General features: G+C 41.0%; 1 protein-coding gene across 1 annotated transcript in view; it reads right to left on the reverse strand.

Annotated features, from left to right (window-relative positions):
- SNX4 (sorting nexin 4) overlaps positions 1-15,090 on the reverse strand; it is a 29,115-nt gene extending 14,025 nt beyond the window's left edge. The window contains exons 1-6 of the mRNA XM_070730931.1: positions 14,462-15,090; positions 8,051-8,169; positions 4,435-4,573; positions 3,150-3,299; positions 1,964-2,011; positions 589-644 (exon numbers count right to left, since the gene is read on the reverse strand). Coding sequence (XP_070587032.1) covers positions 589-644; positions 1,964-2,011; positions 3,150-3,299; positions 4,435-4,573; positions 8,051-8,169; positions 14,462-14,677 — 728 coding nt within the window. The 5' untranslated portion in view covers positions 14,678-15,090. The remainder of the gene's footprint in view (positions 1-588; positions 645-1,963; positions 2,012-3,149; positions 3,300-4,434; positions 4,574-8,050; positions 8,170-14,461) is intronic.
- Positions 15,091-20,741: the final 5,651 nt, after the last annotated feature.

Raw genomic sequence — 20,741 nt, forward strand, 5'->3', positions numbered from 1 at the left:
AAACATAGTTTTTGAAAACAATGGCCTGTTTTTTCACCCCCCCTTTTTTTGTAACAATGAGGTGCACAGAGGGTTTGGGAAGCCTGCAGAGTGCTCCTCTATAGGCCTCCCAGACAGCCCTTTTTTGCAAAAATTGGGGTGTTCTTGCCATCCCTCAGCCTCCAGGAGCATTCTGCAGGCCTCCCAAACCCTCTGCACACCCCATTTTTGTAAAAAATGAGCCCATGTTTTGCAAAAATTAGATGCAGCGGTGGGGCTTCAGGAGGCCAAAAATGGCTATATTTGGTGTATAGGACTCACTGACATTTCCACCCTCTTTTTTTGGGGGGGGGAGGTATGTCTTATATTCTGAAAGTAGGATGACAAGGGATATTTTTTTTTGTTATTATCTTATAATAACCAATTGGCTGTGCTATCCACTGAATGCTAAGTTACACTAAAGCAGGGGACTCTTAAAATACATTGTAATCCTTTAAACAGTGCTACTATTCCATGATTTCATTCAGAAACAAATTCCACTGCACTTAACCAGGATTCCATCTTTACATTAGTATAATCACAATTCCTTTTAGGCCCCATCACACTTACCTATCTGGATTTTTCACTCTGAATGTTGCATTAAGAGCTTTTAATCTAGAATCTGCCTGTTGGAGAAACACGTTAAATTAGAAACAAAAAGAAAATTACAACCAAAAATGATTGTGATAATTCTTGTAAAAAGCATAAAATTTGACAAAACTAACTTGCAGAACAAAGTCCATAAACGGAAGTCAGAAGTAAAATACACATTGTATTTTAATCCAGGTCAAATAAATCAACTTTATATTTGTTCCTTTTACTTCTAATGGCCCTAATTTTTAGCTTGTTCAAATATTGTCACAGGATTATATTTCTCTTCATTTCTTCTTTTTCTCAAGTTTTTCAAGAATTGAACAGGCATCTTTTGTAAATTTAGTAGGAAAAACATTGAGATAAAATTATTTATAACCATAAAGTGAAATCACTTAATCTGTTTATACCTGTGATAAATATTGATCGTCATTTTTTTCTTTTCTCTTTTTCTTCAATTTTTACTCCTTTCTATTTTACGGTCTTTAAATTTAGCATGTATTGTATTTCACTAATATAAGCAAAATTCTTTAAATTGTGTATGATAAAAATACTATATTCTGCACATAGGAAAAATTGGCACATAATTCATGCACTAAATGAAATATTGAGGGGCTAAAGCAGATCAATAATTATGTTGCTTGAAAGCAGCACACACATTATAATTGCTATCATGCCATACTACGATGTAACACATTAATTCTCTCACTATAAAACACTTATATAATGTATTTTCAATAGATAGCAAGTAATTTCAAAGTCAGCTTTTTAGATCCTCCAAGGTGCAATTTTATTAGAAATTTGTTTTGTTCCGTAAAATTTTTTACTTAAGCTATAAAAGCATGAAAACAGCAGCTGGAATATAAAACCCCAATTCAGATTAGAACAGTAATGTTGGAATATTTCAACATAATGCTAGGCATCTTTCAAAATATTTGTGGTAGCATTAAGTATCTCTTAAAAATGCAAAATTAATGTGTTGCTTGGCACTTAAGACAGAATTGTATATTCCTTTCTCTGCTGTCTTGCACAATCATAGCAGATGACTTCTTTCTTAATATGATTTATAGTTATGAAGATGGTATGGTATGCAGAGTTACTTAGCATTTTTGTGTGTGCAAATATTCTCATCTAAGTAGCATTTTAACCCTTGTAGATGCGCATATTTCAGAACATAATTAGAAGGATATAGAACATTCATTTTCTAAATGAAAGGTAATTATAGAAAAATATTTGGAACTGCCTGAACTTTAGCACACAATATTAAACTCTGGCACAAAACTTTATTAGTAAGTCAGTTTACATGATTACATCATTTTGGATATATAATTATGGTGCATTATAAAGTAATTACCTTCATTTGAAACCCTGTTTCATTTACCATTTCCTTCCAGCCAGTTTCCTAGAAATAGAAATTATATTCATTATTTCTAGGCTTTATTAATGATGCATTGATTGTTATGGCAACACTGTCCTTCCCTGTGTGAGGCATAATGCATTGGCCCCAAAAGTATATAAACGAGTCAAACCATTCTCAGTAAGTTTAAAACTAATCTGACAATCCTAACAATGATGATACACTTATATCAGTCACATCATTATATCCAATGCCACCAAATGCTATATTTATGAATTGGGTAAAGAATTTTGTATTCACGATTTAAATGGATAATTGCCAAATTCTACTATTGTCTGAGGGACAGAAAATTATATTTTTTTCCATACAATGCTCAAATGTATAGACAGAGATAAAATGTTCTATATAATTAAAACACTTCAAAAACAATTAATAGATGCCGTCTTGGAGAGAGAAGATTGTAAAAGTAGTATTGTGTATTTTCAATAAATAGTAGTGCAGGGCTTTATTTGATTACAGGATTACAGTTTTTAGAACAATACATTATTTGTGTTCTAAGATATTTTTCCTCTTAACATAGAAATTAACATTGTTAACTTGTTTAATACTCCTTTATGAGGCACAAAGAATTAGGCTACTGAATACACCGAGTATACAAATACTCTCAAAGTATTTACTGTTGTTTTTAAATCTTTCACCATCTATTTAAAGGAGCCAATGCATACTAATAATGTTTATACCATACATGTTTTGGAATGTAATATCAGTGACATGGGGGGGAGAGAGTATATCAAACTGGAACCGTTTATCTTAAGCCAATCATTAACTTCCTAAAAAGGTTGAGGTTGGCAGTGCCAAAAAAAGTCACCTCGGGGGTTAAAAAAAATTTAAAAATCAATTTGTAACATGAAAACTTGCATTTGATTTGTGTTTATTAACATATGCACAATCTAATTTTTAAAATTACTGAGAATTAGAATAAGAGGAGACACAGGAACTCTCACACACTGATTCTGCTATTCCACCTATCTGAACAATATCAATGGTCCTATTTTTCAGTTAATTTTTAATCCCATTTGAGAAAGAAACATCAGAGCTTTCTACCACAAATGTACATAGATACATATTCGATGAATTAAAATTAAGGTGCATAGATATATTTTACAAAATCCAATCGACATACTAGGGTCAAAAATGCATTAAACATCTTTTCCTGGCAAAGAACCGGATGTGAAGCCACTCGCAAAAGAAAGTTTTCCAAGCCAATCCTCCGTCGCTCTACAAAATCTGGGTCCATGTTATCTGCCGAGAGCTTATGCCAAACAAATTCTGCCTGCAAAACAAAGTGGAAGGTTAATAGTATGAAATATTTGTAATTTTTAAAATGTGTATGATATTTACCTGACAGGAAAACCACTCTGAATTTAAAATGATCATTTAAAAGTGAAAGCAGACAAAACAATGCGCAACAACCCATATTATCAATTTATGGATAACTGATGTGACCACTAACTGGAATAATCTTGGGGGTTTCTATTACCCATAACAGAGAAAGAATATTCGTACATGTGAGTATATTTGTGTAGATATATACTTGCCAGAAATACCACATTGCCTTCAAAAGGGGAGAAAGATAACAACTGGTATTATTGGTTAAAATTAATTGCCTGTAATATTAGGTGCCTTGTTTATAAAATTATTTCATTCCTCATCTGCATATATCAATTGTTTTCTCCCACATGCACTCTGACACAAAAAAGCATATCGTAGTCTAAATTTTCTCACTCTAAATGACACATTAAGTAGGTTAATCATTATATATGATTTGCATAAATGTACAATGAAGTACTAGATTTTTTAAAAAATAGCTGCACAAGCTCTACTCTAGGCTCACATCTCCTATTTTTTAAATGTTAAAAACTCCAATGGATGTATTTGCACAAGAAATAAAAATATAAGTCAAGAATTGATCCTGAACCCCAAATAATATCAAGGTATGTAATCATTGAGGCATGAACTTTAACAATGGCAGTATTCCAACATCTAAGGGGCTGCCACAAAGAAGAGGGAATCAAGCTATTGTCCAAAGCACCTGAGGGTAGAAAAGGAAGCAATAGGTGAAAACTAATCAAGGAGAGAAGCAACTTAGGACTAAGGAGAAAATTCCTGACCGAACAATTAATATGTGGAATGGCTTGCCTCCAGAAGTTGTGAATGCTCAAACACTGGATATCTTTAACAAGATGTTGGATAACCATTTGTCTGAAGTGGTGTAGGGTTTCCTGCCTAAGAAGGGGGTTGGAAGTAGCACAACTTTTGGAGCAAAAATTAATATAAGACAGTGTCTTATTTTCGGGGAAATCTCCAAGGTCCCTTCCAATTTTGTTATTCTATTCTATTCAAGTCAAAGTATGAATAATGTAGTTAAAAGACATAACCAAACAGAATGAGCTAGAACTGAGACTTACCCTTTTTTCTGGTAAAGGTGGTACAATGATATGTGGATAGTTCACTAGCAAGTAATTTCTCAACAATTCAAATTCACTGTATCGCCTCCAAAGAGACTCTGGAGAGGAACATTGTCCTTCACCCATTGACTCCACAGATCTAAAACAACATCAGAACCTAATTATGATAAGATCAAGTGAAGATCAGTAGAATATCTAGTTTAATTTCAGGATACAAAAAGTGTTTGGAGAAATGCATTTGAATGTCAGAAAAACTAACAAAGCATTTTAAGTTTTGCCTCACATATGTCTGGTATGTGCTTTATTAGTTAGCTTTAAATTGCTAATTTAATTTAAATGTAGTAATTAGCAAAATAAATATAAGCTAATAAATACTTGAAGATGCTTCTATCATGTTTGAGAGGGGAATGATACAGAATTACTATTCTGTTTACTGTAACAATGAAAACAATTATAAGTTTGAAGTATCCAAAAATGTTGCTGTATTTGGTATTCATAAGATGATTTGCAACGGGATACGAACATCATACAACCACAGTGACATGTCCCCAACCATCCCACAACATGCTTGATCGATAGCTAATTCCCCCCCCAAAAATATCTTCAATAAATAAGAAATCTGTAGGTGGTAATGGATTAAGTAGCAAATCTTAGCATCGTTATCTATTGCACTAGTGCTCCTTGAAAACATACAGCTATTCCCAGTCAGTTTCAAATCATCTAAAGTTCTTTTTAAAGCTGTGCATGCACATAAGCATATCAGGCAGACAGCAGACATTCCCAGCTAACATCTTTTCTCACATATGATCACAAAGACCTAGCAGAAGTAGACCTCCCCAGCCATAACTCCCAAGTACTATTATTTAATTCATACTGTTGAACCACTTCACTTAATGAGTTCCCATCCCTACTCTCTCCAATGTATTTGTTACATGAATGCATGGGTCATTACATGGAATAAAGAGCACCTCAAATGCAGGGGAGACCATAGTGCAAGCACAAGCTGACTTGCCACCAGCCTCCTCCACCTTGAGATACCCTATGCTGCAGACCCCTTCAATCAAGGATTTTTGATTGGCAGAGTCTAAGAAGACAGCTTTCTCTGCTGCTGCCCCTACTTCATGAATTATCCTTCCTCCCACCCGCCGCCGAATGAGACAGACCTCCATTCTCCTGGCCTTCTGTAAAGAGGTCAAAACTTATTTATTTTATTAATTAATTAATTAATTAGATTTCTATACCGCCCTTCTCGAGGAGACTCTGAATGTCTGAACCATACAACTGAGGGGTTGGCTGGCAGTCCACCATCTGCCTTTATTAATCATTGTTAAACAGCCATTGGAATTGTTTTAATGCCTTTGAAATGTTATGTTAAAATTTCACAATTTTAATTTTTAATCTTAATTTTAATATTCTAATGGTAACTTTATATGCTGTTTTATATATTGATTATATTGTACACCACCAGAGCCCCTCTTTAAGGGTGACGGACAGTCTAGAACAGTGATGGCGAACCTTTTTTCCCCTCGGGTGCCGAAAGAGCATGTGCGTGCACTATCGAGCATGTTCAAGTGCCCACACCCATAATTCAATGCCTGGAGAGGGCAAAAACAGCTTCCCCCACCCACCAGAAGCCCTCTGGAGGCCAGAAACAGCCTGTTTCCCAACTTCTGATAGGCCCAATAAACTCATGTTTTGCTCTCCCCAAGCTCCAAAGGCTTCTCTGGAGCCAGGGGAGGGTAAAAACGCCCTCCCCCATCCCTCCAGAGGCTCTCTGGAAGCCAAAAATGCCCTCCCAGAGACTCTATGCAAGAAATCAGCTGACTGGCACACACATGCACATTGGAGCTGATGTAGGGCAACGGTTCATGTGCCAGCAGATATGGCTCCACCTGCCACCTGTGGCAACCATGCCATAGGTTTCGCCATCACTGGTCTAGAAACATGAAATATAAATAAAATAAATAAGAATACTATATTTGTTCTGCACTCTTAGTCTGAGCCACAACTGGAGCCACATCTAATGTTATTGGAAGATAGTGAACTGTCAAGATAATGACGATTTAAAGCTGACCAGCTGATGTAAGGCTTTAAACTGAAATTCTGATGCAATGATGCGCCAGCAGGGTTATTGTCACTTTAAGACTGAGGATCTGTCAACAGGATTATTGCCCCTTTAAGAAACTGTCTATATAAGGGAAGCCATGAAAGGGTCTCATCCCTCTCCTCGTGTATCACTCTCCTGTCGTGTTCTATCTGCATTTTTAGTTCTTAGTTTAGCATTGATTGTCTGGCATGTGCCTTCCACATGTATGTATGCATATAGATGCCTTGTATATACAGTGATCCCTCGAGTTTCGCGATCTCGATCTTTGTGAAACGCTATATCGTGATTTTTTCACCCGATGACGTCACTCCTTTCCTTTCTCATCTTTCTTTCTCTCTTTCTCTATCTTGCTTCTTCCTCTCTCACACTCTCTTCCTCCCTCTCTCATCTCTTTCTTTCCTTCTCTCTCTTTCTCTATCTCTCCCCCTCTTGCTCTCGAGCGGCGGGCGGCACCCAGGGAAGGTTCCTTCGGCCGCCCAGCAGCTGATCTGCTCGGCAGCGCAGTAGCAGCAAGGAGCCGAAGATGGGGTTTCCCCTTTGCGTGGGCAACGGGGAAACCCCATCTTCGGCTCCTCGCTGCTACTGCGCTGCCGAGCAGATCAGCTGCTGGGCGGCCGAAGGAACCTTCCCTGGGTCTTCAACTCCCAGAATTCCCCGCCGCCCACGCAAAGGGGAAACCCCGATCGTGCACCGAGCGGCGGGCAGGCGGGCGGCAGGCGGGCGGGCGGGCAGCGGACAAGCGGCGGGCGGACAAGCGGCGGGCGGACAAGCGGTGGGCGGACAAGCGGCAGGCGGAAAAGCGGCGGCCAGACAAGCGGCGGCCGGACAAGCGGCGGACAAGCGGCGGGCGGAAAAGTTGCGGCCGGACAAGCGGCGGCCGGACAAGCGGCGGGCAGGCGGCTCCTCAGCTGCTGGGCGGCGGAAGGAACCTTCCCTGGGTCTTCCCAGGTGCGGAAGTAAAAACACCATCTGCGCATGCGCGGCCATGGAAAAAGGGGCGCGCATGCGCAGATGGTGTTTTTACTTCCGCACCACTACATTGCGAAAAATCTAGTATCACGAGGGGTCTTGGAACGTAACCCTCGCGATACTCGAGGGATCACTGTAAACCACTGTAAGATAAACCTCTACTCCTGAGTTGTCTCAGAATAGTAGTCATGTAGTACACATACTGACCTGAACCATAAATTAACCAATACTATGGACAATCTGCTTGATCTTTAGTACTCTTGAGCCACACTGTTCTAGCCAATGAACTGCTTTTAGTTTTAAGAGATTTCACAATAGCAGGAACTGAGTCAGCTCTTTCCTTATGCATAAGTTATTTTAATAAATATGATTCTTTAAGAACATGGTCCCATATTTGTCTCCGAGCAATTTTACTTGTTCCTAAGTTTATTAAGACAGAATGGAAAAGCAACATAAACCATAAAATGCATTGAAAATAATTTTCAAACTAATTGTAAAAGAGCCAATGTAACAGTTAACGTTATTTTGATTTTCACCTACCTTGTTTCAACTAGGTATGCAGTATAGGTTTCCTGCATGTTCATAGCATTCCGCCCAGTCCTCTTTTCGGCTTCAGCAATGCTGATTTCTATTTTTTTCAATAAACAATCTTCCATGATCTTTTAGGGGGGAAAAGGAATATCTGTAAACATTACAACTGTTGCTATCAGAAAACTTCACTGCTGCCATGTATCAAATCACTGGCTCTTAAAAAACAGAATCAAGTTTAATTGGTTGTAAGTGATGACAGTAATATCAATTTATAATGCATGTTTTAATCTTTGCAATACTACCTCTTTTATAATCCTTTTCACACAAGTCAGCGAAAAATGGCTGTCCTGTCTGGTTAGTTTAGCCATTAGACAAAGAGTGCAGGAAAAGTAAGGTGTTGCAATGCATGTCATGGTAACTATTGTATCAAATTATTGCATTTGCTTGAAAGAAGGGCTAGTTTTTCCCATTAATTTGTTTAAAGAGGAAGAATTACTTTAATCCTCCTACTTAAAATAGGAGATTCACTTTATCTCAAGCATTTAATCTGTCATAACTAGAATATCAGGTTTCACGTATTCAATTTGTCAGACCAGCACTCCCAACTACTTAAGAATCACGATACATTTCCTAGGAAAACTGAACTCCATAGGGCATAGACCAGTGATTTTCAACCTTTTTTGAGCCGCGGCACATTTTTTACATTTACGAAACCCTAGGGCACATTGAGCGGGGCGGGGAGGGCTAAAAAAAGTTTGGACAAAGAAATTCTCTCTCTTCCTCCCTTTCGCTCTATTTCTCTCTCCCTCTTTCTCTCCCTTCCTTCCTCTTTCTTTCTCTCTCTCCATCCCTTTCTTTCTCTTCCTTCCTCCCTCTCTTTTTTGCTTTCTCTCTCCCTCCCTCCCTACCTCCATCTATGTCTTTCTCTCTCTCTCTCCTTCCCTCCCTCTCTTTCTCTCTCTCTTGCTTTCTTTCTCTCTCTTTCTCTCTCTCTTGCTTTCTTTCTCTTGTTCTTTTTCTCTCTTGCTCGCTCTTTCTCTCTCGCTTTCTTTCTCTCTCTCTCTTGCTTTCTTTCTTTTTCTCTCTCTCTCTCTTGCTTTCTTTCTCTCTCTCAGCTTCGCGGCACAGCTGACCATGTCTCACGGCACACTAGTGTGCCACGGCACACTGGTTGAAAAACACTGGCATAGACAATCACCCTAGCAAAATTATTTCAACAACCATGGATGCTAAACAGCAACATTCCCCACAAGCATGGACTTCAGGCCACCAAGATGCCAAAACTGCACACACTATCACCAAACCTTGTGACTTTGTACTCACCTACAGCCACTTCACCTCTGGCAATCAGTGGCACTAAGACCTTCATGGCTGACTTAGAGCAATGCTTTCTTAACCCTCAACTACCTGAAACATCTTCATTATTTGAGATTCACTGATAACATCCTTATCAACCAGACCCATGGAAATTAAACTTTCATCGAATTCCATCATGACTTTAAAAACTTCCACCCCTCTGTCAAGCTCAGCGTACAGAATAAGTCTGTTTTCTTGATATCACTGTAATACTACAGAACAGATATTTATTCATTCATTCATTCATTCATTCATTCTATTTTTATGCTGCCCTTCTCCTTAGACTCAGGACGGCTTACAACATGTTAGCAATATAAAAATCACATTAAATAAATAAATATAGCCAGATTATTTACTAGGCATATTTGCATGCTTTCACTTTCTCCAAAAAACACATCACCAAATCATCTAGCAGGGGTCCTCAAATTTGGCAACTTTAAGTCTTGTGGACTTCAACTCCCAGAATCCTCCAGCCAGCTATTCTGATTCATGGACAGAGATACTCAACTGATGAAATTAAACTAGGCAAACAGAAGGTTTAAGTATGCATACAACAAGATCCATAGACAAAATCAGTTGGGTTTAATCAATTCCTAAGGACTTAGTAAAAGACAGACCACAGAAACATAACAATAGATCACCACTGGCCAGTTTCTACAGATTACAGTTCAAACCCACTCAAATGAATTATCAATAAACAACATCCCATATTGGACAATGACACTGCATTTTCTCAAGCCAACAGGCCCAATTCTTGCTTACAGACTATCAAAAGGAAATTGGACTGCCACCTGGCTGGGGTGTTATAGGGCTTCCTATAACATCCTAGGGGTTGGACTTGATGACCTGCAAGGTCTCTTTCAACTCTAATAACAAATAAAATAAATGAAATAAATAAATAAATCCAACCTAAAGCAGTAAAAATAGAACAATGACAATAATATAGGGCTAAGAATCTGCCACAAACCCAGAGGTCTACGCATCTCCACCAAGAGCACCATCATAAGATCTAACAAGTACACACACTAGATATTTTTTTAGTACACTCTTCTTCCAATGTGATATGTGCCATCATCTGCCACCAATGCCTACTCCTGATTTTATATAGGGCAGATTTTGTATAAAAGAATTAATGGACAGAAGTTTGACATCACAAATCTAAACAAGTCTAGTTAATATCAGAACAATTTAATCTACCAGGACACTCCATAGTGGTTAAATTCACATCTGTCAGGAAATGGAATGTTAACCTACAGTATTTTTGAGACCACCAGGAAATCTCTGGTGGTCTCAAAAAATACAGTAGGTTAACACACTGCAATATATATAAGATCCTGTCTTATATATATACTGTATATATATTTGAACCCTGAAATAAGCTTTTGGCCTTATTGCCATGCACTCAAAAGCCCGATTGGGCTTATTATCAGGAGATGTCTTACTTTGGGAAAAACAGGGTAATTCGTAAGGGTATTTGTAATCTCTCTTACATAACCAGTATATTTTCTTCTGCCTTTCATCCTAACCTCATTCAAAGTTAAATACTGCATTAGCCTATCCACTCCATGTATCTAATGAAGTGAAGTATAGCTCATAAAAGTTCTTGTCTTTTCATAAAATCTGTTGGTCAGAAAAAGTGCTGTAGATTCCTGATTTTTGCCATCAGAGATTAACAAGGCTCTCTTCCTATTATGTCTTAAATCATTGTCTATACAGCTTCTCAGACATCCAAGGTCATTATTTCTGAGAAATGTGCTTTCTCAAAAGGCAACTGGTGTTTGGTTTTTTGAGGAAGATTATAATGTTTTGCTTTTCATCTTCATGACTGATGAATTTTCTTGGGTGAGAAATGAAACACCTTCTCCTTCCTCAAAAAAACCAGTCCAGTTGCCTTTTGAAAAAGCACTTTTGAGACAATCTTAGGTCCCCGAGAAGATGACAGAGGCATATGCAGCTTTTTTTGTTTAATCTTTTTTTTGATGGCGGGGGTAATCTTAAATACCAAATGAGTATCTAAACACTAACTTCACCTACATTAATGAAGCTTACTGGGCTTACATATTTTAATCAGCTATTTATACCAAATAAAATGGAGTTTCATGGTAGTAAGTCCTTCCTTGAGTTTTATCCCTTGTAGTGAAGCATTCAGTATGTTTGTTCAGAGTGTTATGTCATTAAAATCAAATGTCTGCCCTCTTCCCTAGTTTAGGCAGCTTGTGCATTAACTTAGATGGCCGGCATTAAAACAGCAGGATCCTGACTCTGGTTTTCAACACAAAATGAAGCATTCAAAATTGGGATTCTAACAATGGGAATCTGAAGGCAGAATGAAATTTGAACAGCCTACAAGACTCCTACATTACCCATGATAGAGTCCAGATAGAGTCCCTTTGCACACTGAAGGTGTACTTCCTGCCTAAATTCCTTGGAGAGAAAGACACATCCAGCCACATTTAAATACAATAACATTTATACCAACTTGTATAAAAGCTAGCTTATGTTATTAAGAATCAGAAAAGTATCAATTAAAAACATTCAGCCTGTTATTTGAAACTTTAGTGACATATGCTAGGGCAGTGGCAAGCTTTTACCCTGCTTTAACATTTGCACTAAAAATGGAACAATATTCATAAAACCTTGGGAAGAGGGAACAAGGTTAAATGTTTTATCACATTCCACTCCCAGCAACAGGTGTGCTGATAATAATGGTGACTTTCAACCACATAATGAATAAAATGCAAAAACATGCTGAGTTCAAAAAGCATATTGCAACTTGCTGGGTCTACCCGGCATGCTAAACCATAAATCACAGTTTACAAGCCACACTATGGTTTGTAAACACAACATGCTAAACCAAAACCCAATCTGCATGAGGGCGTTGTGTACCATACAAAACAGCCAATTTAAGAGAGTATTTATAAAAATTCCAGATAGCAGGAAGCCAGTAAAATTGGAGACAATTAAAAGTTTTCCCCAGTTCCTACTAACTCCTTAAGAAACCAGTGCAGATACCACTGAGTGCTGTTTCCAGTGGTGACCACTCTTATCAATTACAATGCACATTCCTAAAATCTTGTCTCATGCTATATTGGTCTGTGGTAAATTACAAACAAATCCTGGTTTTCATTTGGATACAGGTGTTATTGAAGGGCCTTAAATATGATGCAAGTAGTCCTTAACTTACAACCACAATTGAGCCCAAAATTTGCAGTGGCAGGCAGGACAATTATTGAGTTTTGCCCCATTTTACAACCTTTGTTACTACAGTTAATTTAATTGCTGTGGTTACTAAGTTAGTAACATGGTTGTTAAGTGAATCTGGCTTCTCCATTGACATGCTAGTGGACAGATGTCTGAATTTTAAACACATGACCATGAGGATGCTGCAACAATATTAAGTGTGAAAAACTGTCATGTCAATTTTTTCAATGCCGTTATAACTTTGAATGGTCACTAAATGAATGGCTGTACGTTGAGGACTACCTGTAGTGACAACCTATCTTTTATAAAATAGAGAATATGACCCTTGGAAAGTAGATTTGCCTCCAATGGTATGGAAAGCATACTATTTTGGAAAATAAAGGACATAGGCAGACTCCAGATATTTTGAACACAAAAATAGCAGTCTCCAGATACTTTGGACTATAATACAGGTAGTCCTTAATTTACAACAGTTAATTTAGTGACCATTCAAAGTTACAACAACACTGAAGAAAATGACCTGTGACAGTTTTCAGAGTTTTGAAGCATCCCCATGATCATGTGATCAAAATTCAGATGCATAACAATTGTTTCATACTTATGACCGGCTGCAGTGTCCTGGAGTCATGCAATCATCTTTTGCGACCTTCTGACCAGAAAAGCCAATGGGGGAGCAGGTTCGCTTAACAACCGTGTTAGTAATGTAACCACCAGGATGATCCACTTAACAACTGTGGCAAGAAAAGTGCTAAAATTATGGGGCAAAACTCACTTCAACTCATTTCTCACTCAGCAACTTAAATGCTGGGTTCGATCCAAGTACGGTGGCCTTTTGGAATATGCCAATAAAGAATAGAATTCTTTATTGGCCAACTGTGATTGAACACACAAGGAATTTGTCTTTGGTGCATATGCTCTCAATGCACATAAAAGAAAAAGATGCATTTGTCAGGAATCATGACAACTGACAGATAATGATTTTGTCAATATTTATTGTTTTCAAATGCCGGCTGAGGACTTTTGGCACAGCACTCCGTGTGCCGATTACCACTGGGACCACCTGTACTGGTTTATGCCAGAGTGGTCGTAGTTCAATTTTAAGATCCTGATATCGGCTAAATTTTTCTCGTTGTTTTTCATCAATTCGGCTGTCCCATGGTATGGTGACATCAATGATCCACTTTTTTTCTTTTCCAAAACCTTTGTCAATTTGAATTCAAAAGTCCCAAAGTATTTTGGCATGTTTATTTTCAACTACCTTTCTCAGGTTTATGATCCCACCAGTTCTTTACCACTGATAGGTGGTAGCTGTGGCACAGGTTCCAATGAAGCATCTGGGCCACGTAGTTGTGCCTCTGTTTGTAGTCAGTTGAGAATGTGATCAATTGTTTCATCAGCTTCCTTGCAAAATCTGCATTCTGCATTCTAATTTTTTTGATCCTGGCCTCGATTGCATTATTGTTTTATTATGCATTATTATGATTATTATTTAGACTTTTCCTCACATACCCTGCACCTGCTTCCCACTGGGCATGTATGGCAAGGGGTGGAAACCCAGGAACCCTGCCCTTCTCCTCCTCCTCCTGCCACCAAAGCCAGAGGTGAAGGGCTCCTATCGTCCCCTACCACTTTCCCACTCCACCACTCCAACCCCAGGGTTTAGCGTTCAAGCCCAAGCAACCTCCCTTCTTTCTCCTCGCTCCATTCGACACCCTTCTCGCCTTCTTCCGACCGCGCTCCGGTTATACCGGAGCGGCCGCATCCCGAGTTCGCTTCCGCCGAGGAGGCAGGGTGGGGGACGAGCCCGCCCGCGGGGCCGCGGCCTAACCTGGCGCTCTGCTGCAGCGGCGGAGCTTCCCTTACCGAACAAGCCGGCGGTCCAGTGGCCGCCGCCGTTGCTATTGCGGCTGTGGTCGCCGTTGCTGTCACCGCCTTCGAAGGAGGCCGGCTTGGTAGAGGACCCGGCGGGGATTCGGGCTCGCCGTCTTCCTTGCCGCCGCCTCCTCCGCTGCTGCTGCTGGTAGTGCTGGTGCTGGTGCTGCTGCCGCCGCCAGGGCTTTCGGCGCGGGGAGACTCCATAGCGAACGAGCCGGGAAAGAAGAAGGAGGAGGAGGAGGATGGGGGGAGGTAGTGGGGGGGGGGTCAGAGGCCGCTTCCGCGCATGCGCCTGGCTCTTTAGGGCGGAGTGGAGGGAGGGGGCAGGAAGAGTGTGAGGAAGGGACGTGGGAGGGGAAGCCTCTTCCCGCCCCTCCCTCCCTCTTTCTCCCTCAACTTCGCTTCTGCGACGGGGGGCGGCGGAATCCCTTTTCTCGCTCAAAGTTGCCTCACACCCGACTTTTGCCAGATTCGCTTTAAAACTTTCCCGCCCCGTTCCGCGATTTTGAAGGGATTTAATTTCAGATATAAGCGGACAGAATGGGAAAAACAAAAGACAGTTTCTTGGAGCCGCCCAAAATTGCTCCGAGTCGTGCCTACTACTACTACCCTTCCCCGTTTACCGGGAAGAAAGGCGAAGGCAGTTTCTGCTTACTCGGCGCAAATCAACTCGGCTACTCCCTGCCGAGAGCGTCTCGCTTCTCCCCTCTCCCCCCCCTTGTTTTCACAGAATAGGAAACCAATGACTTGCATTCGCTTTCCGCGCCTCGAAGGCTTTACAACATTTAAAAAATAATAACAAAAACTTCCGACATGTAATAAAACCGTTTAAAAACTCTGGCCCGCTCCGAAAGCAACGCTGTCATCAGATTAGAGAAGTAATAATAAAAGCGAGGACGGAAGTATATCCAGGGTTTTTAAAATTTGTTTTTATTTTATCTCTTCCTCCTGCAGCGGTATCCCCTATATACACTGCTCAAAAAAATAAAGGGAACACTTAAACATCACAATATAACTCCAAATTAAATCAAACTTCTGTGAAATCAAAGTGTCCACTTAGAAAGCAACACTGATTGACAATCAATTTCACATGCTGCTGTGCCTATTCAACTTTGTTCAGAACAAAGTATTCAATGAGAATATTTCATTCACTCAGATCTAGGATGTGTTATTTGAGTGTTCCCTTTATTTTTTTGAGCAGTATACCAAAATCCTTATGGTTTCTTCTGTCTAAAGGCTTTTCCATGAGATAAACATTTTTTGAATTTCTCCAGTACAAAAAAAACACACAGCTTAGTAATAAACTTAGATAATAGAAACTTCCAATTATTTGTATAATTATAAATTAAACCAATTATACATTAATAAAATAATAAATATTTTTTCCTAACCGGCAGTATTTATTTCTGGCAGCTGCAACTGGTAACCTGCTGCTTTTTTAGTGCATCTCTACATGCAAAGGTACCCAAAGAATCTGGCTGTCCTGTGTTTTTTTACAGCAATTAAGAAACTTCTCTTATGTACTGAAGAAGCTTCTTGGATGAGAAGTGAAATGTCTTCAAAGAACAAACAAGAAAGTCCAGTTGCCTCCTGAAAAACCACCTTTGGGACAATCATAGCCTGTATCACTGATAATCTCTACAGACTTTTAGCTATGCAATTTGGGATGAACCCCCTTTGAATGGTGTGAGAGTAGGAATGGATTTCCAGAGGGAAAAAATTACAGACGAAAGGAATTAGGAGCTCTACTCAGGTGACCCTGAGGACACAGATAAGACCTCCAAGTGCTTCAAAGAGCTCTAAAAGGATGCAAATTACCAGCTGTCTGCAAGGAATATATAGTGGTACTTCTACTTAAAAACTTAATTCCTTCCATGACCAGGTTCTTAAGTAGAAAAGTTTGTAAGTACCGTGTTTCCCCGAAAGTAAGACAGTGCCTTACTTTCTTTTTATCCCCAAAAGCCCCACTATGTCTTACTTTCGGGGTATGTCTTATATTGGAAAAAAATTGAAAGGGTCGCGTTCCCGAAGGTGGCATCTCCCCAGAGTCCAGAAGGGCAGCCGCGGGACAGGAGCCTCGTGAGCCCTTTTCCAAGTTCAACCTCAGGGCTCCAGGGCAGCCTCCTCAAGGGCGACAGCCGCCCTCGTTCTCCTCCTCTTCCTCCTCCTCCATCACCGCCGCCACGCCGCGCTGCTCACCCAGAGCGAGGGGAGGAGGATCTGAAGAGAGCGCCAATGGGAAGGAAGCGCCCCGACCTCGTCTCGGTCAACAAGGGGTGGAAAGGGGGGGGGTCCTTTCAAGGGCTCCGAGAGCCTTTCCCCTGCTTCTCCCCCAGGAGGGACTGTTATTTCCCTCAAAAGCCCCGTGGAAGCGAAGGCGACAAGCGGTTTCGAGGCTCCCTCACTTATCTCGCACCCCCCCCAACACCATCACCACAGTCCCTTCTCTTCCCCTCTTCGAGATGCGGGCAAAGGATGGGTGGGGACTTTCCTACCTCTGGCCGGGCGGCTTCCCTTGCAGGGCCGTTTCTGAGGAGCCCGCCGGGTTCATAACAGTGGCAACCCGTGGCCGCCAAGGCAGGGCCCTCGCCCATCTCGACTGCCGCGGAGAGGCTGCGCCGTGACCCCTCGACGCCGCCTCTTTCCTCCCTGCGGCTAACTCGGCTCCGCCGGCAAGTTTCACTGGCTCTCGAGGAGCCGAAGCTTAGCAGTCTGGCTTCGTCCCTCCATCAGCCAAACTCCCCGGGGGGGCTGGGCCTCAGCAGGCCGCCTCCCTCACAGCTCCCCTCCCCGGTCCCGGAAGAAAGCAGCGAAAGCGCGCCCTTCTTCCAGCTTAAAAAAGGAAGGCGAAAGTCCGAATGTCGGGAGCTGGGGGAAAAAGACGAGAATTGCAGCGGATGTGGCCGAATGACTGCCTGGGCGACCTGACAGCGCCACGGCCTTTGCATAGTGGGTGACTAGCAAGGTTTGAACTTCAAAAGTCGCGTTAGGAGATTTAAGTCTGCGGCGTGCAGCTTGATGAGAGGGAGGCGGCAATACCCCCGTGTTTCCCCGAAAGTAAGACATATGTCTTACTTTCGGGGTACGGCTTATATTAGCCGACCCCCCTGAAACCACCGATACGTCTTACAATCGGGGGTGTCTTACTATCGGGGAAACACGGTAGAAGCAAAGAGCCAGATCTCATCATCCCAAATATCTTGACAGCTGCAATCTTCATTGGCTCCCCATTTCTGGATCTGGGGATGAAAAATCAAGAGGGGAAAAAGGAAACCCATGTGTCACATCTGCTTCTGACACCACAAATCTGCTTCAGTTCCTCTAGTCCTTCCGACCCCTGTCCTATTGTCTCTCCTATATCCCATTTATCTTCTCTTCTATCCCTATATCTTTCTTCTATTCTCTCATTGATTATTTTATCCTATACTCTCTCTTCTATTCTTTCTCTAATTCTATTTCCTCGAAGATGTCCTCTATTACCTTCATTGTGTATTATTGTGTATTGGACTGACTAACTGACTAACTAACTAACTAACTATATAAGTAAGTAAGTAAGTAAGTAAGTAAGTAAGTAAGTAAATAAATAAATAAATAAATAGTCAGGCATCAGTTACAATGGAACGCTGATAAAGCTCATCCAAGATGACAAGTTGCTTGCCCTTTCAGTTCATCTCAGAGGTCATCTCTAAACTTGTCAAAAAGAGCCTCCTCACCCAATGCAACAATTCTGGGCAATAGCAATAGCATTTAGATTTATATACCACTTCATAGTGCTTTTACAGCCCTCTCTAAGTGGTTTACAGAATCTGCATATTGCCCCCAACATTCTGGGTCCTCATTCTACCCACCTCGGAAGGATGGAAGGCTGAGTCAACCTTGAGCCGGTGGTGAGATTTGTACTGCTGAACTACAGCTAGCAGTTAGCTGAAGTAGCCTGCAGTGCTGCACTCTAACCATTGCACCATCCCGATTCTAGTTTAAAAACCTTATTCTCCTGTTGTCCTATTAGAATTTCTGAATCTCCTAATCAGCTGTGATACTTTGAATGGGATTGCCAAAATGGCTTCTAAATTTCCCAAGGAAATTCTGGTAGTTGTCCAGTAATAGCTCATAGCCTTCTATCAACAGTTAATACTATCAAAGCAATTAATACCTACCTACCTACCTATCTACCATTAAAGAGCAATAACAACCAATTTGATTTTGCTGACCAGTATGTTTATCAGTTGGACATAAATTCTTCTGCTTTACACACACACACACACACACACACACACACACACACACACACACAATCTTTTCTGATCAATTGTTTTCGCATTCTGGTATGAAGTCTTTGACACATTGTTAATTTATTCTCATAATGGTAATGAAGACAAATACATCGAGGGCTTATAATGCGAAAGCAATATGGTATGAATAATCCTACTGGTCAGTGATTAAAAGTAAATAAACTTTGGTGGCCCCTTCCAGCCACAAAAGCATTTTCAAGCAGAGCCAAGACCTTATGGAAACCAGAGGACTGAAAAGGAAAACATCAAAGATGCTTCCCCATGTGATCAGAGAAATTGCAGAGGCCACAAAGACAGCAGGAGGAGAACCCAACATTGAGCCAAGCACCCAGACAGAGAAACACAAACACATTTTTTAAAAAAATAGAAAAAACTTGGAAACTTGTCAGACAAAAGAAAGTACCCCTATCCTGCCAGTTCTAAAGTCAGAAGGAAATGTGCTGCTCTCTTGCTCCTGCCCTCCCTCTCTCTTTTTTGGGAAAAAAATGATTGGGAGGGGAAATTGGCCCATAAACACCAATGTGGAAAAACTGACAGACTTTTGAAAAAAGCCAGATATCCACACGGATTGCATGAATAAAAATGTGTATAAACATGAGGAGACTCAAAGGAGGAGGCAACACAACCCCAAAAGTTTGGAGGAAGATTCACTTGCTTTGGCAGAAGAGTTCAAGAGATAAATAATAATTACTGTAGTTGCTCCACTTACATATGATGCAGTAGTGAGCAGACCTCAGCTGAAAGTTGTGATTCTAAACAAAAAACAGATCAAGTTGTTTGGAAGCTCACTCTGAGCCTTGGATCCTACATTTTAATTAAGCAATCATCGTTGGCATAACATCTACAGTACCCGGAGCCATTTGGAGGCAGGCTGACTTTTTGACTTCATCATTGTTTATGTATTTTTGTATTATGTCTCTTGCCTCTTCGAAGAGAGGAAGAAAAATAGGTCATGATACTGGATTCAGTAGGTCATGGTGCTGGATTCAGTGGCAATGTCTGTTTTTTTAGGACTCCAGATTCAAAGTGTTCAAGATGCCTCCTAATTTAGCAAAAAGAGAGGAACTCAGGAAGAGGTAATCTAATAGGCAAGAGTAGATTCACATCCTGTCCCATGTCACGAGAGAAATCAGCTTGCTTTTGGCATAGCACACTGCAGGAGACTGAACACAGTAGTTTGTAAAAGTGTTCTGTGGGCTCTCTGATAGGAGCCTCCCGAAAATTCAAGGGTACAAATTTCAGACACACACAGGTTTGAAAATTCAAAACAATGTTCTTTATCACAAAAGTCAAAATAAACTACAGTGATCCCTCGATTAGTGCAGTCTCGATTAGTGCGAAACGCTATAACATGGTTTTTCAAAAAATAATACATTTAAAAATAGTCCGCGTTTTTTTCCCTACACCACGGTTTTTCCCGCCCGATGACATCATACGTCATCACCAAACTGACGTCGGCCATTGCTGATTGGCCGAAATTTCGGCCAATCAGCTTTGCAATCGCAAAAAAAAGCTTTGGAACTGTTGGAACTGTTGGAACTTGTTAAGACTTGTTGGAAGATGGCTCCTAATCGTTGCACGCGGAGCGGAGGTGGCGATGCTAAAAGGAGGCGGGCATTCTAAACGCCGAGAAGCTGTTGCCGCCAGCGCTGCTGCAAGAGGACTCGTGCCCCAAGAAAGCCGGTGAGAGGGGCGAATCGGGCAGACGGGGGGTAGCGGCGAGGAGGCTGGAGGCGCTGGGTGGGTGGCCGACATTAAAAACAACCATTGCCAGCCTCCGCACTTTCGTCGCTCCCCGGCTCCACCATCTGCGCATGCGCGGCCATGGAAAAAGGGCGCGCATGTGCAGATGGTGTTTTTACTTCCACACCACTATACCGTGGAAAATCGATTAGTGCAGGAGGTCTTGGAACGTAACCCCCGCACTAATCGAGGGATCACTGTAAGTACTCTTTTTGTATTGCAAAGAGCACTCT

This window comes from Erythrolamprus reginae, chromosome 1 (assembly GCF_031021105.1).
Source record: "Erythrolamprus reginae isolate rEryReg1 chromosome 1, rEryReg1.hap1, whole genome shotgun sequence".
Lineage (NCBI taxonomy): Eukaryota > Metazoa > Chordata > Lepidosauria > Squamata > Dipsadidae > Erythrolamprus > Erythrolamprus reginae.